The sequence below is a fragment of the Phascolarctos cinereus genome, unplaced genomic scaffold (genome assembly GCF_003287225.1).
Source record: "Phascolarctos cinereus isolate Bilbo 61053 unplaced genomic scaffold, phaCin_HiC Scaffold_726;HRSCAF=1367, whole genome shotgun sequence".
Lineage (NCBI taxonomy): Eukaryota > Metazoa > Chordata > Mammalia > Diprotodontia > Phascolarctidae > Phascolarctos > Phascolarctos cinereus.
In genome coordinates this window covers 114,916,946-114,939,877 of record NW_027556098.1, presented here as the reverse complement: position 1 = coordinate 114,939,877, position 22,932 = coordinate 114,916,946, and the positions used below count along the sequence as shown (strand labels likewise).

At 38.5% G+C, this 22,932-nt stretch overlaps 1 protein-coding gene across 1 annotated transcript in view; it reads right to left on the bottom strand.

Annotated features, from left to right (window-relative positions):
* SLC49A4 (solute carrier family 49 member 4) overlaps window positions 1–22,932 on the bottom strand; it is a 122,634-nt gene that overhangs the window by 95,201 nt on the left and 4,501 nt on the right. Inside the window, exon 2 of the mRNA XM_020985954.2 lies at window positions 3,658–3,754. Within this exon, the coding sequence (XP_020841613.1) occupies window positions 3,658–3,754 (97 nt within the window). The remainder of the gene's footprint in view (window positions 1–3,657; window positions 3,755–22,932) is intronic.

Genomic DNA, 22,932 nt, shown 5'->3' with positions numbered 1-22,932 from the left:
AGAGAAAAGAAATGGAAAAGAAATGAGAACCCTGAGGCAAAGCCTTGGAAAGAGAATTAACAGGTACCAAAAACATTACCCTAGTGGCAGGTTCCTTGAAAATTAGAGTGGTCCAATGATCCAAGACAAGTCAAAGGACTCACAAAGGAAAATGTCATCCATATCCAGATAAAAGAACTGATAGACTCAGAATGCAGATCACAGCATATTTTTTTCACTTTATTTTTTCTCATGGTTTTATTTTTGATCTGTTTCTTATTCCACAACTGTGATGAATATCAAAATATGTTTTACATGATAGCATATGTATAAACTATAACAAAGCACCCACCATTTTCAGAAAAGGGGAGGGGAGGGAGGGAGGGAGAAAAATTTGGAACTCAAACTCTTGTAAAAATGTTAAAAATTTTCTTAATATGTAATTAGGGGGAAAAAAAATACTATTAAAAAAATCAGAGTGGCCCAAACAGAAGTTATGACTCCAGGGGACCTCAAGAGTTACTAGAACTAGGCTGCTGGATTTTGGGGAAAAAATATAGTTTATCAACTGTTAGGCTAGAAGAGCATCTGTCACAACTGATGGATGTCCCATGGATTCTCCCAGGAGGCTGTTTTTCAGACACTTATTCTTTTATTTTTTCTTTAATTTTTTAGAAACTGGGACACATTAATATGATTTCAATTTCCATTTCTCCTCAGGTACACTGGGGCAATCAATGAATCATTTATTAAACACCTACGTTCCAGGCACTGTGGATATAAATAAAGAAACAAATAATCGGGCCACTCTAGTGACACTTTGGTTCTAAAAGGACAAACGAAGAGCTTCAGTTCTTTAACTACAGAACCAATGCTTACCAACTAGAGATAATACATATCACAGAAAACTCCATGGTGATTCACCACTAATTTTAATGGGGGCCATCAATCAACAATCAGGAGTAAAAAAATTAAATATAAATAATACCAAAAGTCGATTTGGCTGTGGGCTGGACTGATTCGATAACAAAGGAAATGATTCTGTGATCATTAATTCACTAAACTGAGCTACTGGTTCACTGATCACACAGCTAGCCCTCTTTATATCAGGTTAATATAATTTAGAGTTAGGAGTTCCTACAAATGTCCCTTCAGAACTCTGCAGTAAGCAGGCCCAGCCCTCATTTTGTGCTGTTCCCTCTCGTAAAGCCAGACCACACAATGGCACGGCACCAGCTGTGGCTCAGAAGTACATTGCAGACTCCCCTGCTAAGCTCACCTTCAGGGCATCATGGCATCATCTACGGGTACATATTACAACATTCAGCACTCAGCAGAGAAGGATGATTCTTATCCTTCAACAGCTCGAGATCCTTTATGTTACTTATGGTCTCAATGTATAAGAAGAGAAGTGGCCTGTCCATTAAATTATTTCCATCTCCTTTCATCTGCTTATGGTATTCATATGGAGAGGTCAAAATAATTTATTAAATTCTCTGTGACCTTTTAGGTATCAACCTGAAAGAATGAAGTCTGGGACAACTGAATAGTTCAAGAAGAGAATGCCTGTCCACCTCAATAGTTTGAGGAAGGGGATCTTTATATTTATGTAGTTGAAGGTAGACTGGGCTTGGGAGTCAGAGGACCTGCATTTGAGTCCCAGCTTAGTCATACTAGCTGTGTAATCTTGTGCAGTTTCCTCATTTGTAATATGGAGATAATAGTACCATCTACCTCACAGGGGGATCAAATGAGGTAACCTGCAGCAGATAAAGCCTTGGACTTGGAGTCAGGAAGATCATACTTTAAATATGCCTCAGACACTTACTAGCTTTGGGGCCCTGAGCAAGCCACTTAATCTAGGCCTCGATTTTCCTCATCTATAAAATGGGGATTAATAATTGCACCAATCTCACAGGGCTGTTGTGAGGTTCAAATGAGATAATATTTATAAAGTGCCTGGCATACATTAGATGCTTAATAAACGCTTGTTAAATTTTTTTTATTAAAAAATTCAAGTGCTTTGCAAACCTTAAAGTACTATATAAACACCAGCTATTACTATCAAGGAAAAGAGTGAAAACCTCAGAAAGCTCCAAGTAGAGTTTGCCAAAGAGCCAAGAGAGTGGATTGATACTTCAGTGGTAGTCTAATATACAGTGAAGGCTTTTATACCTGGTCTTTAGACTGGTAAATCTAAAAATAGATAAGTTTACCTCTTCTAAATTTCTCAGGGTCAGTTGGATAGTCTTATACCATAAAGTGACTGCAGGGTCCCTATTGTATGTTTCTGTTTCCCTAAGATTTGGATCCTTGGAAATCTCTTAAAGATCTACTATTGAATGCTCTGGGTTATCTGCTAGTTCTAGCTCACCCTCCAAGCAAGGTTCAAGACAGAACCATATATGAAAGAATCCTAAGTGAAAATTACTGTAGAAAAGGAGTTCTTGACCTTTCTTACATGTGCCAAGGATGTCCTTGAAAGACACACGAAGCCTATGTACTCTTTGTTGTTGGGTTGCTTCAGTTGTGTGTGACTCCATTTGGGGTTTTCTTGGCAAAGATACTGGAGTGATTCATCATTTCCTTCTCCAGTTTACTTTATGGATGAGGAAATTGAGGCAAACAGCATTAAGTTAAATAACTGCCCACTGCGCCACCTACCTGCCCTTTATGTTCCATGAATCCCAATAAAGATCCCAATATTTATATACCAATAGCTGCCCCATGCACTCCTTAGAATGTTTTTAAATGCATAAAATCAAGTGGGTGGGATCACAAAGGAAGCCAATTACATTGAAATACAGCTATCAAAATATTTTTTAAAAACAAGTTCAAGGACCCTAGGTTAAGAATTTGGGCTCTAAAAAGAAATACTTCCAATGGTTCACCTCAACAGATCTGCCAGCACACTTAAAATCAACAATGAACAAAAATCGCTGCTCCAATTACAGCCCATTAGATGAATGTGTATGTGCTTGTCTGAGAGAAGGCTGCAGTGTGAATTGTATGGAAGCTCCAAACCATAAAATGAGGTCTTTATTTAAAAGTGTTTTTTTATGATACCTTTTACATCTGAGTTGAATATATTCTATTCCTCCTATCACTAACTTATTCTCTCTCATCCTTTTAACTTACTTATCTGTTCCTAGCAATGCTGTCTCTAATTTCTTTTAATCTCCTTCCTAGCCAGCATGCCACAGTTAACTCAGCGCCACAGATAATACAAAAGAGCAGAAAACATGTATATTCGTTTGTACTTTTAAAGAATACATTTCTATACTTATATCTGAATAGGGATAGTCTCAGAATTAGCAATATATCAGACAAAATAATGTTACCATACCTAATTTATACTGCTTTGGAAAGACATCTCTAGTTCTTCACTAAAATCCAAACCAGTTTTAGTTCTTCTTTTTAAGATACAAAAATTTAAACTCCGAATTTCCCAAAATTGGCACATGTTTTTAAAACAACAAACTGAACAGTTTGCTATTTTCAAACACTAAAATAATAAACCCTGATAAAAGTGGAGAAGAAATTAAGTGCTACTACATACAACAGGGCCCTCTACTGATAGACACTCTCATAAAGAAAAAAATGTATACATATTGGAATCTGACTAGTAACAAAGGTTAAAAAAAAATGAAATTTTAAAAGTTAAACTACAGAATTTACCTTTTTTTAATCACTAAGTCTGATGATACAGGTATGCACCTTAGACCTGTTCCCGAAACCATAAGAAAGGATGTCAGCAACACAGTTACTCGGAGACCTAAAACACAAAACAATCTGAATTATTTTTCACTTTTTAATCACATTAATAACACATCTGTTTATATGATATACTATAAACACCACTCAAAGATACCTAGTTCAAAAAATTTTAGTGATTCTCCACCCCCTGCAAATAAATGTCTGATTTTAAAACTCTATGTTGAAAAGGACATTAGTCCACTACAGTTATACCCTGGAATTCTTGTATAACTGAGATAGCAAAAATTGGATGATTTCTAAGCCCTCATCAAAGAAGCAAAAAAGGAAGTAGGTATTCCACAGAATCAATAATCTATTCTCTCTCCTCTTCCTAGTCCTACTGAGGCACCAGAGCTTATCAATCATTCTAAGGAAGAGAATACGAGAGCCCTACCTGACCCTTGCAATACTACCTGCTAATTCATACTGTAAATCCTCAATCACCTGCTTCTGAGTTTCTCAGCTGGACAGTTTCCTCTGCCTTCATTGAAGAGTTTTGTTCTATGAGCCCCAAACGAATTCCTAAAGAGCCTCCTACTTTCTCTAGTCATATCCCACCTCCAAGGTGACTTCTGGTAAGTGGGACTTTGCCACCAATTGGTAAGTTGTAAGTAAGCAGTTCTCTCCCCCAAAACCACAATAAGTAGAAAATGACTCTAGGAGACTTACTTTCTTCTTCTGAATAGGGCCTTGCTCTGTTAGATCAAGGAGCCCCTAAAGATCTGAAAGGGTTCAAGAAACCAATCCAGAAGTTACTGTCCCATAGCTACCCAAAGAATAGCTCTATCACCTCAATGGACCCTTCAGACATACATGGTACAGGGAAAGAACAATGGATTTAGAGTAAATGTGGGTTCAAATCTTTCTGCTTACTACCTGTATTACTTTGGGAAATGAGCTTTAAAACTCTTTGGGCTTCAGTTTCTTCAGTGGCATAATGAGATGGTTATCTCTATTCAGAACTGGTCATTTCCTGCTCTAAATACTAGGATCCTACAGTTTAGGGGAGATAGTGGAAAGAGCACTGGTTCTGGGGTCAGGATACCTGGCTTCCTATTTTCTCTCTGATACTCATTCCTTTTGTGACTTGGCCAAGCCACTTAATCTCCCTAGGCCTCAGTTCTTCCTCTGTAAACTGAGTATAGGTTGGATCCACAGATGGCTTCTGAAATCCCTTTGCAGTTCTAGAACAACTCTATGATTTTGAGAATTATGTCTCTAATCCTGAAGAGGGCTACTGATCTCCTGTTACTAATATGAGTTAAATATAACAGCTTGAATTAATAAAGCATTTTCCTCACAATACTGGGTGGTAGGTAGTGCTTTATAGAGGAGAAAACCAGGACTCTGGGGGATTAAACAAATAGACCAGGTGTCCTATCTCCCAAGAATCCTACTGGTCATTCCAACAATTCCTTGTTTTACCTTAAGTATCCCCCATGCCTTAGGCACCTGTAGCATATTTCCAGGCCCTTGGATTGGAACCTTTTCTTTATTCTATCCTGTTCATAGGATTATACATTTACAGGTTCCTCTCAGAATCCTCAGCTTTCTTTAAGGTGCAGATGAGGTGCCACCTTCTGCCTCTATGATGCTTTCTCTGATTCCTGCCCTACCACCAAAAACACCTGTTAGACTTCTCCCCGTCCTCGAATAAACTTGTGTTTCCTTATTGGTACGTATGCTATATCATACTACCAAAATGTAGGCTCCCTAAAGACAGAACCTGTTTCATTTTTGTATTTTTATCCTTAATGGACATAACTGTGTTTTGCATATAGTTGGTGCCAAATTGAACTTCTGTCATTTCTGTACACCTCTTCTCCTCCCCACCCCTACTGGTCATTACTCAATCTCTTCCTTTCTATCTTAATCACTATAGCTCATTTATAATACCTATCATATCAGAACTAGATAACCTCATGACATGTTTTTATTGAGATCATAATTGTAAAATGCTTAGCATAGTGCCTGGTACATAGTGAGTTCTGTGTTTTGCCACTGTATCCCTTAGCCTAATACAGTTCTTGCACATATTCAGCACACGTTTGCTAGATTTGTTGATATGATACAAGATTCCTTAAAAAAATGCAACCATAACTTTTTTCAGTGATGCTTTAATTATTAACATCAAGTGAAGCATAAAACAGGATGACTTATATTCACTTCTTGGTGCAGTAGCCCAAACACTGGACTTCAACTCTGACCACAAAGTAGTTCAACATCTGCGGTTTGTATTAACAAAAACAACTCATTAGCATTAGTAGGAGATCCATTTTGAGAATTTGCTGGATGCGTTTTACATATGAGGGGAGGGACAGCTTCTTCAGGAAAAAGAAAACTTTGGTGGTAAAGAAAGGAGTGTGTGTGAGTGTATGAGTGTGAGTGTGAGTGTGAGTATGAGTATGTGTGTGTGTAACAAAAATGCAGAGAGACACAAACTAGAAATAGCTCCTTCACCTCTATTTCTTTCATGGGTTATCCCCCTTCTGAAGACCAACGTCTTTAAGGGGGCACCAGCTTACTCCACTTCCCCTATTCAAGAAGTGGGTACTTTCTGCTTTAAGGAAGCAGAAAGTACCTTGTTTCAAACTAGGCTCTGGGAGGTAATGACTGATTCAATAAGACTGACCCTAAGCAAATCACTTCAACTTTCTTGGCTTCACTTTCCCCATCTGTAAAATAAAAGTAAAACTGGATGACAGCTAAGGTCCCCTCCCTTCTAGTTATAAAATTCTGTGCTTTTAAGTTGACCACTGAGGCTCTTGTTCCGAGTCCTCCAAAAGAGTCCTGACAAAAAAAAAATCCTTAAGTTCAGTTTTATTCCTGGGGAAATTTCTGGGGAACAGAATACTTGGTCCAGAAAAATTACTGAAGAATCTGCCTGTTGCATCTCTCAGCGCACACCCTCCACTTTTAGTCCTGGCCATTAGTTTCACTTCTTGTTCTTCTTCAAGTTTGTCATCTCAAGAAATCATTAAAGAAATGGCAAGTTACCTCCCATAAATCACCCATTCAGTAAGGAAACATTGTTTGTGGATGTGCCTCAGGTTAGGCAGCAGAAAGATGAGACCGGGCTTGTTGGGAGTGTGGCCAAGGGAAACTGTGAATAGGTGATTCATTTACTTATACTGGCCACATTTTTGGCCTAAGTCCATTAGTGCTTAAAGTGGTGACTATTGCAGACCATGCATTATACAATTTTATGAGCCGACTGTGCATCTACATTAGGTAACAGCGTGGTATAGCAGAAGATCAGCAGAGAAGGATGAAAGCTGTAATAGAAGCATTTATTATGAGTCAACATCCCTTTGCAGATGTATCAAAAGATGGTAGTTCCAAAATATGTACCTTATTTACACAAAATCTATAATACTATATAGATAAAACATTGGCAATAAATATCACTCCATTTTTAAAAGTCCAAAATTTACCTGAATGTAAGTATTTCCAAAGTTTGGGATTGAATTCTAGACATTTTTAATGAATGTAAGAAACTAAAATTATTTGGGATTTGTGGGGACAGTGCTCAGGATCAAGGCTGAGGAAAATAAAGCTTGTAAACATCAGAAGCTCCTGTAAGTTGGTAATGAAGGTAGAATTAGAGTGTGGAGTCAGATGACCAGTTAGGGCTCATAATATTAGCATCTCCTCTACCACACCTATTAGTTACCTCTGTGTTCAACTGCGTTACTAAGAACAAGGACTCCAATGCAAAATAAATGGTCTCCTCAGAAGCACCACTACCTAGTACATGGGAGTCCGTGGGTACCTTTTGAAAGAACCCCGATCTGCCCAGAAATCTGCTCTTCCTCTGAAGGGCCAAAAGCTCCTGGGTAGACAAGAAGGATCTTGCATATTCAATAGCCACAGCCCCGCTAATTAGTTAAGGCCCCCTAAAGTTCTCCCCAGAGATACAGTTAAAACTGGGTAGCTCTGAAATGTCCAGGAGACAAGTCTTCATTTAGCTAAGAAAACTCACAAAAGGGCCTTTCCTTGGTGCTAAAACCAGGCCCAATTAAGTTGCACTTATATGCTGCTGTTATTAGATTACCTGATAGTAAACTGCACCGGGGCCCAATCCTGAATCATTACTAGTGCTGTGGGTACATACTGACTTAATTCTAAAATATAATATTATCTATGTTTTACTGTATTTTAATTTATTTTGTTAAATATTTCCCAATTACATTTTAATCTGGTTCAGCCCCATATAACCCAAAGGCAATGTTTTTGACACCTCTCTCTATAAAACTACCAAAATCCTGCTAATGTGTGTTTCAAGAATCATGTCAAGTGTATGTAGCCTGGCTGAGTCTAAATTTAACCTAGGATGTGGTTATGCTTTCATCCCTACTTTTATGCCTGGGGTGTGCTGTAGGTCTACTTCATCTGTTCTTGGGTTTGTCAAATGCAAGGATGGTCTGCAGAAAATCAGAGGTCAGAACAAGGAAAGGACTCAAAAACAGACAAAAGCCAGAAGCCCCAAAACACACAGATAGAAAGGAGAATAAAAAGGAAATATATTAGAAGACAAGGTGATAAGTTACAAAGCCAAAAAGGTGGCTTTAAAAAATGTACATGGAAAAATCTACAGGGATCAGAGGAAAGTAGTGACATTAGTATTTTAGCAAACAGCCTGAACAGCAGACACACTGAGGCAACCTCCTGTCCCAGCTAAGAAACCACTAATCAGTTTTCTGACAAAAGCCAAATCCAAGGTTTGCTCAGCCTGTGATTGTGGGGTGGAAGCAGTTAAGTGAGTACATTTTATAGGGCAGACCCTAATAAGAATTCTGTTGTTGTTGTTATTGTGTCTTTTTAGCTGTGTCTGATTTTTTGTGACCCCATTTTGGGGTTTTCTTGGCAGAGATACTGGAGTGGTTTGCCATTTTCTTCTCCAGCTCATTTTACTGATGAGGAAACCAAGGCAAACAGGGTTAAGTGACTCACCCAGGGTCACACAGCTAGCATCTTAGGTCAGATTTGAAATCCGAAAGATGAGTCTTCTTGACTCCAGGCCCAGCATTCTATTCACTGCACTACCCAGATGCCCTAATAGGAATACTCCATCCCTAAAGCATTCCCAATGAAGATTTTACTGTACTTTAATGCAGACTGGAATTACGGATAATAATTATTGGCTGGAGAGAACCTGAATTTCTCTGTAACTCAAGAGAAAGACAGCATGGTCTAACCACAGGATCAAAGAACTGGAGCTAGAAAGGCCTAGAGGTCACCTAGTCCAGAAGTGTCAAACTGAAATAGAAATAGAGGGGCCACTATAGGATCCCAGGTCACATACTGACTTAGAAAACCACCTATTACCATTATCCATATTCTATTGTATTTTTATTTATTTTGTTAAATATTTCCCAATTACATTTTAATCTGGTTCTGGCCACATCTGCTTTGGAAGGTCATGTATCTTATACCTCTGATCTAGTTCAGTCCCTCACTTTACAAGTGAAGTAACTGCAGTCCAGATAAGTCGAATGATTTGCCTAGAGTCACAGAGTATTAAGTGTCAGAGAAAGGATTTGAACCCAAGCCTTCATCATTTTTTCCACAAAAGAGTTTCCTTCTAAGAAGTAAAATTCCACATTTATGGAATTTGAACAAAATGCCTTGAAGGATAGATGGGATTTAGTTAAGTGAAATGGGAAGAAAGGAGTAAAGATTAAGTAAGAAGTAAAATTCCACATTTATGGAATTTGAACAAAATGCCTTGAAGGATAGATGGGATTTAGTTAAGTGAAATGGGAAGAAAGGAGTAAAGATTAAGTGTGAGGGTGGTAATGAATACAAATGAAGGACAGCAAACGAGGAAAAGTGGGGAATGATCACTGGAGTCAAAAGATCTAAATTAGAATCCAGGGCCTGACACAGTATGACCTCTGTGGCCTTAGGCAAACCACCTCCCTTCCTAGAGCCATGGTTTCTTCACCAGTTTAAAAAAGGGGGAGGGGGGGGATAATTAGCTTGTAAGTTACCTTCCAGCTCTAAATAATATAATCTAATGACAAACCAGATAAGAGGGTATGTGTTAGAAAGTGGAAGAAATTTTAATAGATAACATGGGGTCAAATTATAGTTGGCTTTTAATTTTAATACGGAAGAAAGATAGAGTCACTAAAGGTTTTTGAGAGGAGCCTAATGAAAGTGGCAGTTAAAGAAGGCAGCGAGGTGGCTCAGTGGATAGAATCCTGGGTCTGGAGTAAGGAAGACCTGAATTCAAATCCAACCTCAGACACTTACTTGCCGTGTGACCCTGGATAAGCCATTTAAGTTAAATCTGCCTTGATCTACTGAAGAAGGAAATAGCAAACCATTCCAGTATCCTTGCCAAGAAAACGACATGGGTAGTACTGGTGTGCTATGGTACACAGGGTCACAAAGAGTAAGACACAACTGAACAATAACAAAAGTTAAAGAAGATTCATCAGGTGGACCTGAGTATCACAGAGAGAGCTGACCCAAGTTCAAGTTCCACAACTCATATTTGTTGGCTGAGGGACTGGAAAAGTCACTTAACTTCTCAGTGCCCCAGGCTACTCTAAGACTGAAGTTGCAGAGCAGGTGCCACCATGAATTGGTAGACTTTATTTACTTGAAGTTCACTAGATTAATTTAATCATGGCACAAGTCACAGATTGGAATTAGGGAAGTCACGTGGCTACTGCACTAATTTAGATATGATGTGATAGCTTGGAATAGGGTGACAGAAATTAAGAATGGAAAAAAGAATTGGAATCAATGGATGCTTTCAGGGAAAACTTGATGATTCACAGAAATGTGTGAGAAGAAAACGAAGAGGCAAGAAAATTCTAAGGCTTCTCTGAATCTTAGGGAGGAAAGCAGTAGCACTGACACAAAGACTGCACACTTTGGAAGTGGCTCTAGTTGTGCTGGGAAGATGATGAGTTCAGTCATCCTAAAGTGACTTCTGAGTCTGAAGCAAAATGTATGTCAATAAGCCAAGCAGCAATACTAGCAAGTGGCACATAAAGCAGTACTGGAAACCAAGAAGTGGAAGTGACCCTATCAAGGTGACAGCTGTTGTTCGTCCTTTGTTTCAGAAGAGCACCAATGACATCACAGATGACGTGCTGATTCACACACAGAATGGACTGAAATGACGCACAGTAGCACAAAGTTGGCAGCCTCACTCCCTCTTCCCAAGTCACCGAAGTCCAATGGCAAGACCTTAGTGTCTTTGATATCTGACCAAGCTCGAAGTTCTCCACAGTACTTGCTTAAGCCACCTTCATGTCCATTGGAACAAACTGTTCTCGTCTGCCCATTCTGCTGGGGAAATCTTCATATGCTTAGGGGAGACATTCCCATCAGTTATCCTCAACCTGGGTTAGCCCATCTGCTGAGATGGTTTACCAGGATGTTATCAACCTCAAATGCCATAGCTTCTTGGAGCCAAGGTGAGAGCTGAGTGCACCAAAGGTGGATTAGCAGCCCTGAAAAGGGCTCAGCAAGCCATCATACCAGAGGTGCTATTCCTCCCTGAGTACTCACACACCCCATGGTGATAGCAGAAATTATGAGAATGAATAAATTCTCTAAGGGAAAATGTATAGAAAAGGAAGATCAGAAGGTCAGGAACTAAGGCTTGGGGAATGCCTCAGGTTAGGGTGTAAGAAAAGGAAAAGGAATAAGGGAAAGAAGCAGAAGGAACTCTGAATAAAGTAGAAATTCAGAGAAAAGAGTTTCAGGAAGAGAAGGATGCACAATGCCAAAAGCCATAAGTGTCAGACACAAAAGTGCCCCAAATTTCAGTATGGAAAAAATTCTTGTGGCTATCTGGCTGAGAGCAAGTCCAGTAGGGGAACTAAGAAAACATCTTCTCATTTGTTTATAAGGAAACAAAATAAGAGATCATGGTAAAGATATACATGTGAGTTTTCATGTTCTAAGATGTGATTCCATGGGGTAAAGGTATAACACCTCTTTATTTTCCACCCCATCTCTCTCAAGATCAACGTTTAAATGTCAAGACTAGGTTGAAGAAGTGGTTCTCAAAGGGTGGTCCCTTGGTCAGTAAGTAATTTAAAAGGGTCTTTTCTACAACAGGTGCATTGATATGACCTTGAAGGTATCAGGAAAATTATTATCTAGTTTGGACTTAAATGCAACAACAGTGGTTGAGTTCTGTTAAGAAATGGGCAAGACATTCCCCAGTTGATAAATGGTCAAAGGATATGAACAGACAGTTCTCAGATGAAGAAATTAAAGCTATCTATAGTCACATGAAAAAATGCTCTAAATCATTGCTGATTAGAGAAATGCAAATCAAAACCACCACATCACATCTATCAGACTGGCCAACATGACAAAACAGGGAATGATAAGTTGGAGAAGATGTGGCACTAATACATTGTTGGTGGAGTTATGAAATGATCCAACCATTTTGGAGAAGAATTTGGAGCTATACCCAAAGGGCTACAAAAATGTGCATACCCTTTGATCCAGCAATAGCAAACAAATGGGAAAAGGACCCACATGTATAAAAATATTCATAGCAGCTCTTTTTGTGGTGGCAAAGAATTGGAAATTGAGAGGATGCCTATCAATTGGGGAATGGCTGAGCAAGTTGTGGTATATGAATGTAATGGAATACTATTGTGCTATAAGAAATGATGAACAGGCTGACTTCAGAAAAACCTGAAAAGACTATATGGTTCTGAGTGAGTGAGTGAGCAGAACCAAGAGGACTTTGTACACAATAACAGCCACGTTATGCGATGACTAATATTGTTAAACTGAACCCTTCTCAGCATTATGAGGATCTAAGACATCTCCAGAGGCCTCGGGATGGAAAATGCTGAACACATCCAAAGAACGAACTATGGAAGTCGAATCACTATCACTTATTTTTACCTTCTGTTGAGTTTTGTTTCATCTTTCTGATGGTTCCTCCTATTGGTTTTAATTTTTCCTTACAACTTCACTAATGTGAAAACATGTTTAATAGGAATGTAAATGTAAAGCCTATATCAGGTTGTGCACCGTCTTGGGGAGGGTGGGGGGGAGGAAGGGGGAGAAAAATTTTCAACTCAAAAGCATATGGAAGTGATTGTTGATAAATCAAAATAAATTAATAAAATTTTAAAAAGAAAAAAAGAAATGGGCAAGAAATGAGATAATAGATACTCTTCTTAAGTTCACTTTTCATGTTGGTGTGTTCCCTAAGGATGTAAAAGTTACACAATAAAATACCATTTCTTCCTACACTAGAAGTTTAATGGAAATACCAGTTTTCCTAAGTAAAAATATGTAAAGAAGGTTTAAATATGGTACTTGTTCGCCATTATAAACTTATTTCCTTTCTGCCCTTTTTCTTATGGTTTACTTCTTCCTAGTAGTGCTGATAGGGTTCCTTTTTTCAAACAATTTACATTTTTTCTATAGAAATCTATTTTTCTAGAATGACCACTGTGATTCTAACTCATCCAAGAAAAAAACAGGGAGAGAGATTTCTGTTTAAATAAAGACCAAGACCACACCACTCTTTAAGTGACACAATTAATGATTTTAACTATAAAATGAGAAGTAGTCTGGCATAAGGAATAAAGAGCCAGCCTCCAAACCAGGGAAACTTGGATCCAATTTTCACCTCCAATACATAACGGCTACTCGATCCTACAACTCTGCACAAGTCAGTTAGCCTCTAGGCAACTCTCTAAGACTACAAATTGCAGAAATGGTACCAACTATATTGTTAAAGGAAGCTCCCTTACCCCGGGTTCCCTCTATAGTAAATAACAAGTCCAGGTCCCTGTCTCTACCACTGTCTCTTAGCTATATAAAATAAAATATAGGCAACAAATGAGGGAAGTGTACAAATAATAAGGTGGATTTTAAATCTGTAGTCACTGGACAGAGATATATAAAACTAACCATAAATTCAGTTTTTAGAAGATAAAGTCATGAAAAGGATGGGATAACCAGGTCAGGTTAAGTAAAAGCTACTTTCTTTGGCTAAGGTTAACCAACCAAATAAATTTTCCTATTTTTCAGATATTAGTAACAGCAATATAACTCAATTTTAACTTGGAAGTTATGATATGTTGTATAAATACGTTGGAACCATTTTATAATGATTATAGCCCAATTCTTTAGCATTGCCCAATGGCAATGATAACCCCAATCCTTATTAAAAAATAATACCACTGTGCTTTAATGTAACATTTGTACTCTTCAAAGTACTTTTTCACAAAAGGCTATCACCCAGAAGATCCAGCTTTAGTAAGACTTTAAAATAATAATAATTCACTATTTACATAATGCTTTAGAGTTGTCAAAGACACTGGAGTGGTTTACCATTTCCTTCTCCAGCTCATTTTACAGATGAGGAAATTGAGGCAAACAGGGTTAAAGGGACTTGCTCAGGGTCACACAGCTAGTGAGTATATGAGGCCATATTTGAACTCATGAAGATTCTTCCTGACTCCAGGCCCACTGCTCTATCCACTGCACCACTTAGCTGCTCTTCTGAGCCTTTTTGTGTGTGCATGGTTTGTCCTTCACACTTACTGTTCATACACTTTACATTCCAGACAAACTAGTCTACTTGCTCTCTTACTGACATTTTATCTCTTTTCCCCATGCTTTTGCACACACAGATTTGTCTCCTAGAATCCCCAGCTTTCTCTAAAGCTCAGCTGATGTCATCTCTTAGAGGTCTATCCTCATTCTTCCAGGTGCTGGTGTTTTCCCCTCTGGAAAATCATTTTTCTGGCAAGCATGTTTGCACCAGTAGAATGTGATTTCCTTGAAGGCAGGCACTGATTCACTTTTGTTCTATCACCTGAAAGGAGTCTAGCACACAGCAGACATTTTATTAAATGCTTTATGAAACGAAATGGACTGATGCTCCATTTACTTAATTGGCTAAGTGAAACATAATGCCTAAAATCACTTAATACAGCGCAAGAGTACTGACATGTCTTGAATGAAGAAGAGTTTCCAAGAAAAAAAATATGGCCTAATTAGTTTTCTTTCTTTTTTTCTTTTTTTAACCAAAAATGGTACAGCCCAGACTGATGAAGCCTCTTATTCATAACACTTGGTTCTAAACGACTTTTGTGAACTTCCAGTCATAGGCGCCAGTATCAAAAAACAAAGATTTGCCACCATTAAGGTTATTCCAAAGAATATGCCACAGATTCTAAACATATTTGCAAAAAAAGAAGTTTCATAAATGTTTTGAGCAATGACAACATCCTTGGAATAAGTTTCTCAAAGTAACCACTTTTTAAGGAGGCAACATGTATTTCAATGCATAAATTCTAGTAGGTTTATTTAAAAACTAGTAATATTTTATACTCACTCTTTATACTTTTGTTACTTTGTTTATAAATTAGTTCTTCCATCACTACCCCCATCCCACCAAGCCATCTCATCGTAATTATATACCTCCTAAGCTTCTTGACTAAATATAAATATACTTCAATGGATCAAGAAAAAAAAATACTTTTTTGTTTGTTCATCCTTGAGAAAATTCCATAATTACTTCTTATAAAATATGTATTCTTCCTTTCCTTACCAACCACTGATTTACTCTTTATCCACATTTGATGTAAATACCTTATTATTCATTCATTTATTGATTCTATTGACCATGTTTTATTCATCCCTTTGAGGCATTTGCATTAGGCTGTAAGCTCCTTGAAGGGTGAGAAATAATACCAAGCCCAAGCAATTCTCTACAGTATTTGATACTAACATATCCCTGTATGCAAACAGATGCTTAATAAATACATTTCACTCACAATGCTTATATGAAAATGGAATTCTGAAATAACAATTATAGACAGCACATATAGGTATACTGTAGAATAGTTAATGATGTAATATGACAATCAAAAAAGCCAATACAATCAATCTTATTAGCTGTAATAATGGAAGCATAACATCCAAAGGTATATATTCACTAAATCCTGTCCTAGTTAGACAGCATTTGAAGTATTACATTAAGTTGTAGACATAACATTTTAGGAAGGACACTGACAAGCTAGACCAGGATTGACAAAGGAGACCAACCAGGATTATGAAATGAATTAAAACCATGGGCTGTAGTTGAAAGGATTAGTGATATTTAATCTAGAGAAGTTGAGAAAAGGGCTGTTATAAAAAGAACTATATTTTTTTCTTTTGGCTTGGCTCAAGAGTGAAGAATTGGGAAGCAAGACATAGAAGATACAGTGAGGCTCAATGTAAGGAAAAGAGAACAAGGATTAACGAGAGGAAAAATTTTCTAACAATGAGAGCTATCTAAATCTGGAATGGATAGCCTTGTAAAATAGTAACTTCCCTCTTGCAGAGGTCTTCAAGCAGAGTCTGAATAAGCACTTCTCAGAGAATGCCATAGAAGAGATTCCTGTTCAGATATGGGCTGAATTGAGTGATCACTGATGTCTTTTCCAACTCAAATTCTTTGATTCTATTTGTGTTAATGCTGCTCTAGATCAAGAAGTCCTAAAAGAGAGGGACCATCTTGATATCATTTGTTCCATAAAACTATGAGCCAAGATTTGTAAATTTTGTGTCTGATCAATTAAAACAGACCTTTGATTCCTATGAAGATGCATGTAAGCAAATCTAAATTTTATTAAGTGAATCATTATTTTAAAAGGAGGCAAATTTTTTAAAATCCTACGGTAAATAAAAAGTATCATATTATAATTTAACTTCTTGGTCAACCATTCAGGCTTGCAAAAAACCAGTAAATGCTCCTGATGTGTCAATCTGATGAAAAGATCAAGGAATCAGAGTCATCTAAGTCTATTTTCTTAACCAGTGCCAGTCCTTAAAGGCAAGGTTTTATTTTTTTTCCCTGTATCCCCAATGTTCTGCACATAGTACATACTTAATAAATTCTAAATTAACTCCTTTTACAATATACATCCTGTGTTTAAACACTTCCAGTAAGTTGGATTTTAATACCTCATATGGCAGCACATTGCATTTTTTTTACAGCTTCCATTATTAGAAAGTTTCCTTATACTGAGCCAAAACTTACTTCTTTATAACTTCTGTTCATTGTTCTGAGTTCAATAAGTGAATCATAAGCTCACCTTGTACCAGGCACAGCATTGTAAAGTACGGGAGATAAAATTAGAGGAATGAGATAGTTCCTTTTCTCGAGGAGTTTAAATTCCAATAGAGAGTAAAATATGTTCACAGATAAGCAAACAAAGGCTATACTGAAAATCAGCACACAGCAGCTTGAAGGACTGGGGTCCTAATAACTGGAGACATCAGGAAAAACCTCTTGAAGAAGGTGGCACTTAAACTAAGCCTCAAAGGGAGAGAGGTATTTCAAGTGGTAGAGGTGAGGAAGGATAGTTCCATGGATGGGGCTAAGGGTTTGTGAAAGGGGAGGGAGGCAGGAGAAAGAGTGCTATAAAAGGAGGATGGTAAATTGGCTAGCATGATTGGATAGTAGACATTATTAAGGGAAGTGATATGTAATCAGTCTACAAATACGGACTGAAGCAAGATTATGAAAGGCTTTGAACGACAAAAGGAGGAGTTTCTATTTTGTACTAAAGGATATAAGGAACTGCTGAAGCTTTTTGAACAGAGAACACATCAGACCTGTTCTTTAGGAATTTGGTAACTCTGTTGAGTTGAGATTACAGAGAGTGAGAAAGACTTAAAACAAGGAGACCAATTAGGAGGCAAAAGAAATAAGGGGTTGAGAGCCTAGACTAGGGTGGCTGTGATATAAGTAGAGAGAAGGGGACAGCTGCAAAAGATTTTGAGGAAGTGGAGTCACTGACTCCACTGTCTCTCCTTTCACTCTCTACTAAACCCTCTGCTGTCTAATTTTCAACCACATCATTCAACTAAACTGCTCTCTTCAAAGCTACCAATGAGTTCTCAAAGTGCCGAACCTGTTTTTTTCTCAATCCTTGTCCTTCTTGATCTCTCTGCAACCCTGGAACTGTCAATCACTCCCTTCTCCTTTATCTGATCATAATTTATTCCTTTATGTGATCATAATCTGCTATTATCCACCTCTGCCTCTGCCTTGCAACCCCAAATTCTGTCCTTCATCCTCCCAATACTGCATCCTTCAATCCTTTTCCCAGGCCAGCATCCCCACACCAGCTGTAGTCTCTTCCCTCTCCTGAACCTTTGGTAAACAATTTCAACTCTACTTTCATTGTCTCTTTGAAATTCCTTGCCCCTTCTTCCTACCAAAGATCTTTTCCAGTCAAACTTCAGCCTTGGATTAGTCCCACTATCCTGTGCCTCCATTCCTACTTATGTTCTGGAGACTGACATTAGAGAAAATTATGAAATAATGCTGACTAGGTCCACTACAAATTTCTATTACATAATCTCAACTGGGCCCTCTCTGAGCTATGGTAATCCTTTTACACCTCCCTAACTGAGTTACTGTCCCATAACTCAAACCTGCCAAAGGGCAGGTACCCTCAAAGTCTCAATCAAGAACCTTGCCTCCTATTTCACTGAAAAGTGAGAGTCGTCCTTCTTTTTCATATTACAACACTCAAATGTTTCTCCCCCTTTACCCTTGTCTCATTAGAAGAGTTAGCCCCTTGCCAAAGCCACCCCATCTGCCTGCAAAAGTGATTTCATGCCATCCCATCTCCTCCAAATAATTGCTCCCTTTTCATCCCCACTCTTTCACTTACCTTCAATTCCTCCTATCTACTGGCTGCTTCCCTGCTGCCTACAAACATGCCCATGTCTCTCTCATCTGCAAAAATTCTCACTTGATCCATCCATTCTCAATAACTACTGAGCTATGTCTCTCCTTGCTTTAATCGAGAAATTCCATGAGAAATCCTTCTACAATTAGTGCCTTTACTTCTTTTTCTCTCATTCTTTAATTCTTCTCAGCCCATCTTCTAATCTCGCATTCAACTGAAATTGCTCTCTCCAAGGTTACCAATGATCTTTAAATTGCCAGATCTAATGTTCTTTCCTCAGTTCTTGACTTGTCTATAGCCTCTGGTGCTGTTGACCACCCTCCTCTGTATTTCTCTTCTCTCTAGACTTTTCTGACACTGATTTCTCTTGGTTCTATGCCTACCAGTCTTTCTCTTGTGCTAGATTTTTTCCAGGTCACATCCAGAATCATGGGTATCCTCCAAGGTTCTGGGCTAGGCCTTTTTCCTTCTCTTTTTATACTATTTTACTTGATCTTATCAGTTCCCATCATTTCAGCTACTACCTCTGTGAAGACAACTACTTGCCTAGCTCTATCTTCTCTTGTCCTCCAGGTTCACACATGTAACTGCCTATTAGACTTCCTGAACTGGATGTCCTATAGACACCTTAAACTTAAGATGTCCAAAACTAAATTCATTTATTTCGTCTTTCCCCTGATACCTCTACTCTTCCTATCTTTCCTATTATTGTCAAGGGCACTACCACCCTCCCAGTCAGTCAAGGTCAAAACCTGGGTACCATCCTCAACTCTTTATTCTTTTTTTTTTTTAAGGCAATGGGGGTTAAGTGACTTGCCCAGGGTCATACAGCTAGTAAGTGTCAAGTGTTTGGTCTGAGGCTGGATTTGAACTCAGGTCCTCCTAACTTCAGGACTGGTGCTCTATCCACTGCGCCACCTAGCTGCCCTCCCTCAACTCTTTATTCTCTTTCAGCCCCACATACAATCTTTTGTCAAGTTTTGTCAGTTCAACCTTTCCAACATCTCTCACACATACCCCTTTCTCTCCTCTGACCCTGCTACAGTCCTGGTGGACAATCTCATCATCTCACCCTAGACTATTGCAATAGTTTGCTAGTTAGTCTCTCACAATTTTCTCCATTCAGCAACCAAAGTGATCTTCCTAATAAGTGCAGGTCTGACCATATCTCATCCCCCTCAGTCAATAAATCTAGTTCCATATTACCTTATCTCTAATATCAATTACAAATTTTTTTTGGCTTCATAGCCCTTCATAATTTGGCTCCCCTTTATCTTTCCATTCTTCTTATACTTCACTCCTCTCCACATACTCAGTGATCCAATGACATAGAACTTCTTGCTGTCCCTCTCAATCTCCTGATTCTCTACCTTTTCATTAGCCGTCTCCCATGCTCTTCCTCCTCAGCTCCACCTTTCAACTTCCTTCAAGAATGAGCTTAAACCCACCTTCTTCAAGATGCCTTCCACCTCCCCCTACCTCATATCTTCCATCTCAGATTACCTCCCACTTATACTGCACATATCTTACATAGCTGCTTGCAACTTTGTCTCCCTCATTAAAATGTGAGCTCCTTGAGGACGGGACCATGTTTGTTTGTTTTAAAAATTGTTTTTCTTTGTATCTTGAGCACTTAGTAGAGTGACAAGCACAAGGCAAACCCTTAATTAATTATTTTTGTCTGACTAGAATCAGCAAGACTGGGCCATTTATCTGGGTATAAGGCAGGGATGGGGAACTTCCGGCCTTAAGGCCACAAGTTCCCCACCCCTGGTATAGGGGGATAAAGGAGAATGAGTAGTGGAGAAAGACTTACTCACTCAAGAGAACCAAAAGAATGTGCCCACAACAAAGGTCAGAAAGTTAATGGAGGTGTGGATTTAGGCGAAAAGACAACTTATTTGGGACTTATTTGAGTTTGACATCAATGAAGATGTTCAATAGTCAGTTTGATAAGTGGACTGAGGCTAAGGAAGGAGAAAGAAGAGGGCTGGATATGGAAACTTGGGAGTTATCTGCATAAACAAAAGAGTCAATCCAGAAAGTTGAAGAGTTCACCAAGAGTATGTAGAGAGAGAAGCTAAGAGAGCCCAGGACAGAGCCCTGGGGGACAGCTGTGATGATCCCGCAAAGGAGACAGAAAAATCTAATGTAGGAAGAGATCTACAAGAGGTCAATATCAAGAAAATCTAAGGAGAGAGTACCTGGAAGGAGGGTATGACCAACAACAAATGCTACAGAAATCCAGGATGAGGATTGAGAAAAGGCCATCGGATTTAGCAATAAAGAAATCACTGGTGAACTCAGAAAGAGCAGTTTCAGTTTAGTGGTAGTGATGGAAACTAGATTTTAACAGGCTGAAAAATGAGTGGAAGGTGAGAAAGTGGAGGCAATGAGTGTTGACAGTTTTTTCAAATTAATTTGTCTGTGTGAGAGAGATATATAGGATGATATAGCTCTCTATTCAGACTTTGCCTCATATTTCATTGCAAAAATTAAGGCCATTTATTGTGAGTTTCCTTTCCTCTCCCCACCCCACAATTACATGCTTAGGTCATCTCAGCACCAATCTACATCTTCTCTGCTTTAGTCTTGGAGGATGAGGTGACCCTTTCCTGGCCAATACCAACCTCTTTACTTATTCCCTAGACCAAAGGGCACCTAAACCAACCTCCTACCACTGCTTGCCTAGTTAAGAAGCTTGCCTCTTAAATGATCTCCTCTTGCCAATATTCTTAATCATTTCTGTTCCACTGTTCCACTGGCTCCTTCCCTACTGCCTTGAAACATGTCCTTCTTGTCAAATAGCAGCTAAGTGGTATAGTGGTTATAGCCTGGACTTGGAATGAGGAAGACCCGAGTTCAAATCTAACCTCACTCACTAGTGATGTGATCCTGGGCAAGTCACTTAATCTAAGCTTCAGTTTCCTTATCTGTAAAAGTAGAATAATAGTACCTACTTCTCAGGATTGTTGTAAGAATCAAATAAGTTAAAATATGGTCGACATTTTGCAAGCCTGAAAGTGTTCTATGAATGTTAGTGATGATGATGATGGTAATCTTACTTTTAAGAATTCTTTAACCTTCACTTTCCCCTACCATCCCCTCAGGTTCTCATCCTATATCCCACCCCATCATCCCCATTTGCTCATCTTGTCAACTGCACCTACGTAATCTATTCAGTTTTTGGACTTGTCCTGGGGCAAAATGAATAGTAAGGCAAACCTCACTACAACCTTTTATAACTAGCTTGCTGTTTGCTGCCTGGAACAACAAGGGATGAACCTAATTCTAAAGACTGAAGAAGAGAGCTTGAACACGACTATAATGGAAGTGTTTTGCATTTGCTTGGCTTCTCAATGAAGGTGGGTGGGGAGGGAGGAAAGGAGAAAATTTGGAACCGAAAGTTTTAAAAACAGATGTTAAAAACTGTTTTCACATGCAACTAGGAAATAAGATATATAGGCAATGGGGTATAGAAATCTATCCTGCCTTATAGGAAAATAACTTTTTTTTAGGCCTTATTCTCCTTGCCTTCTCCATAGCTTTTGACATTGGATCGTTCCCTGGCTGTAGGAGTCTTTACCTTTATGTAAGACTCAGCTCAGTGCTACATTCTTTGAGAAACCTTCTCTAATCATCCCAGGTGTTAGTGCTCTCACTTTTCTCAAGTTACCTTGTATTTGTCCTATCTGTGTATCTGCTGGATCTCATAGGCTAATGTAAGTTCTTTGAAAGCAGGGTTTGTTGTTTTTTTTGGGGGGGAGGCGGGTTTGTCTTTATTTTCTCAGTTTCTTGCTGATGCTAGGTAGGTTCTTATGTCTATTGGATTGAATATCAGGATTCTGATCAGCACCTAGAGCTTGTCTTGCACAAAGAATGCAGTTAATATTTACTGGTGATACTTTGGCAGCAATCCAGCTTTTAGATTTGTTAGTGATACAGACAACTGCTACAACAGGGTAAGTTACTACTTCTAGTAAGTGGGATAAGGCTGCCCAAAAAGCTAATGAAATCTCAGACTGTTTTAAAAGAAATACTGTCATTGTACTGGTCAGACTACATCTGGAATACAACCCTCAGTTCTAAGTGTCATCATTTTTAAAAATACAACTGATTACCTGGATTTTATCCAGAAGAGAGTAATAGGAATGGTGGCAAGTCTTAAAGTTATGTCATTTGGGTAGCAATTGACTCAGGATGTTTGGTTTAGAAAAGATTTAGGCAGGGATGGAATATGTAAAGGATGCTAATTCCTCCTCCATATTAGGAAAATAGAAGGGGAAGGGGATAAAAGAAGGGGGGGGAGATAGAAGGAAGGGCAGATTAGGGGAAAGGGTATTCAGAATGCAAGCTGTCTTGGGGTTGGGGGAGGGACGAGATGGGAGAAAATTTGGAACTCAAAATCTTGTCAAAGTGAATGCTGAAAACTAAAAATAAATAAATTAATAAAAAAAATTTTTAAGAAGAGCTTAAAAAAAGGCTTGGAATTGCTACG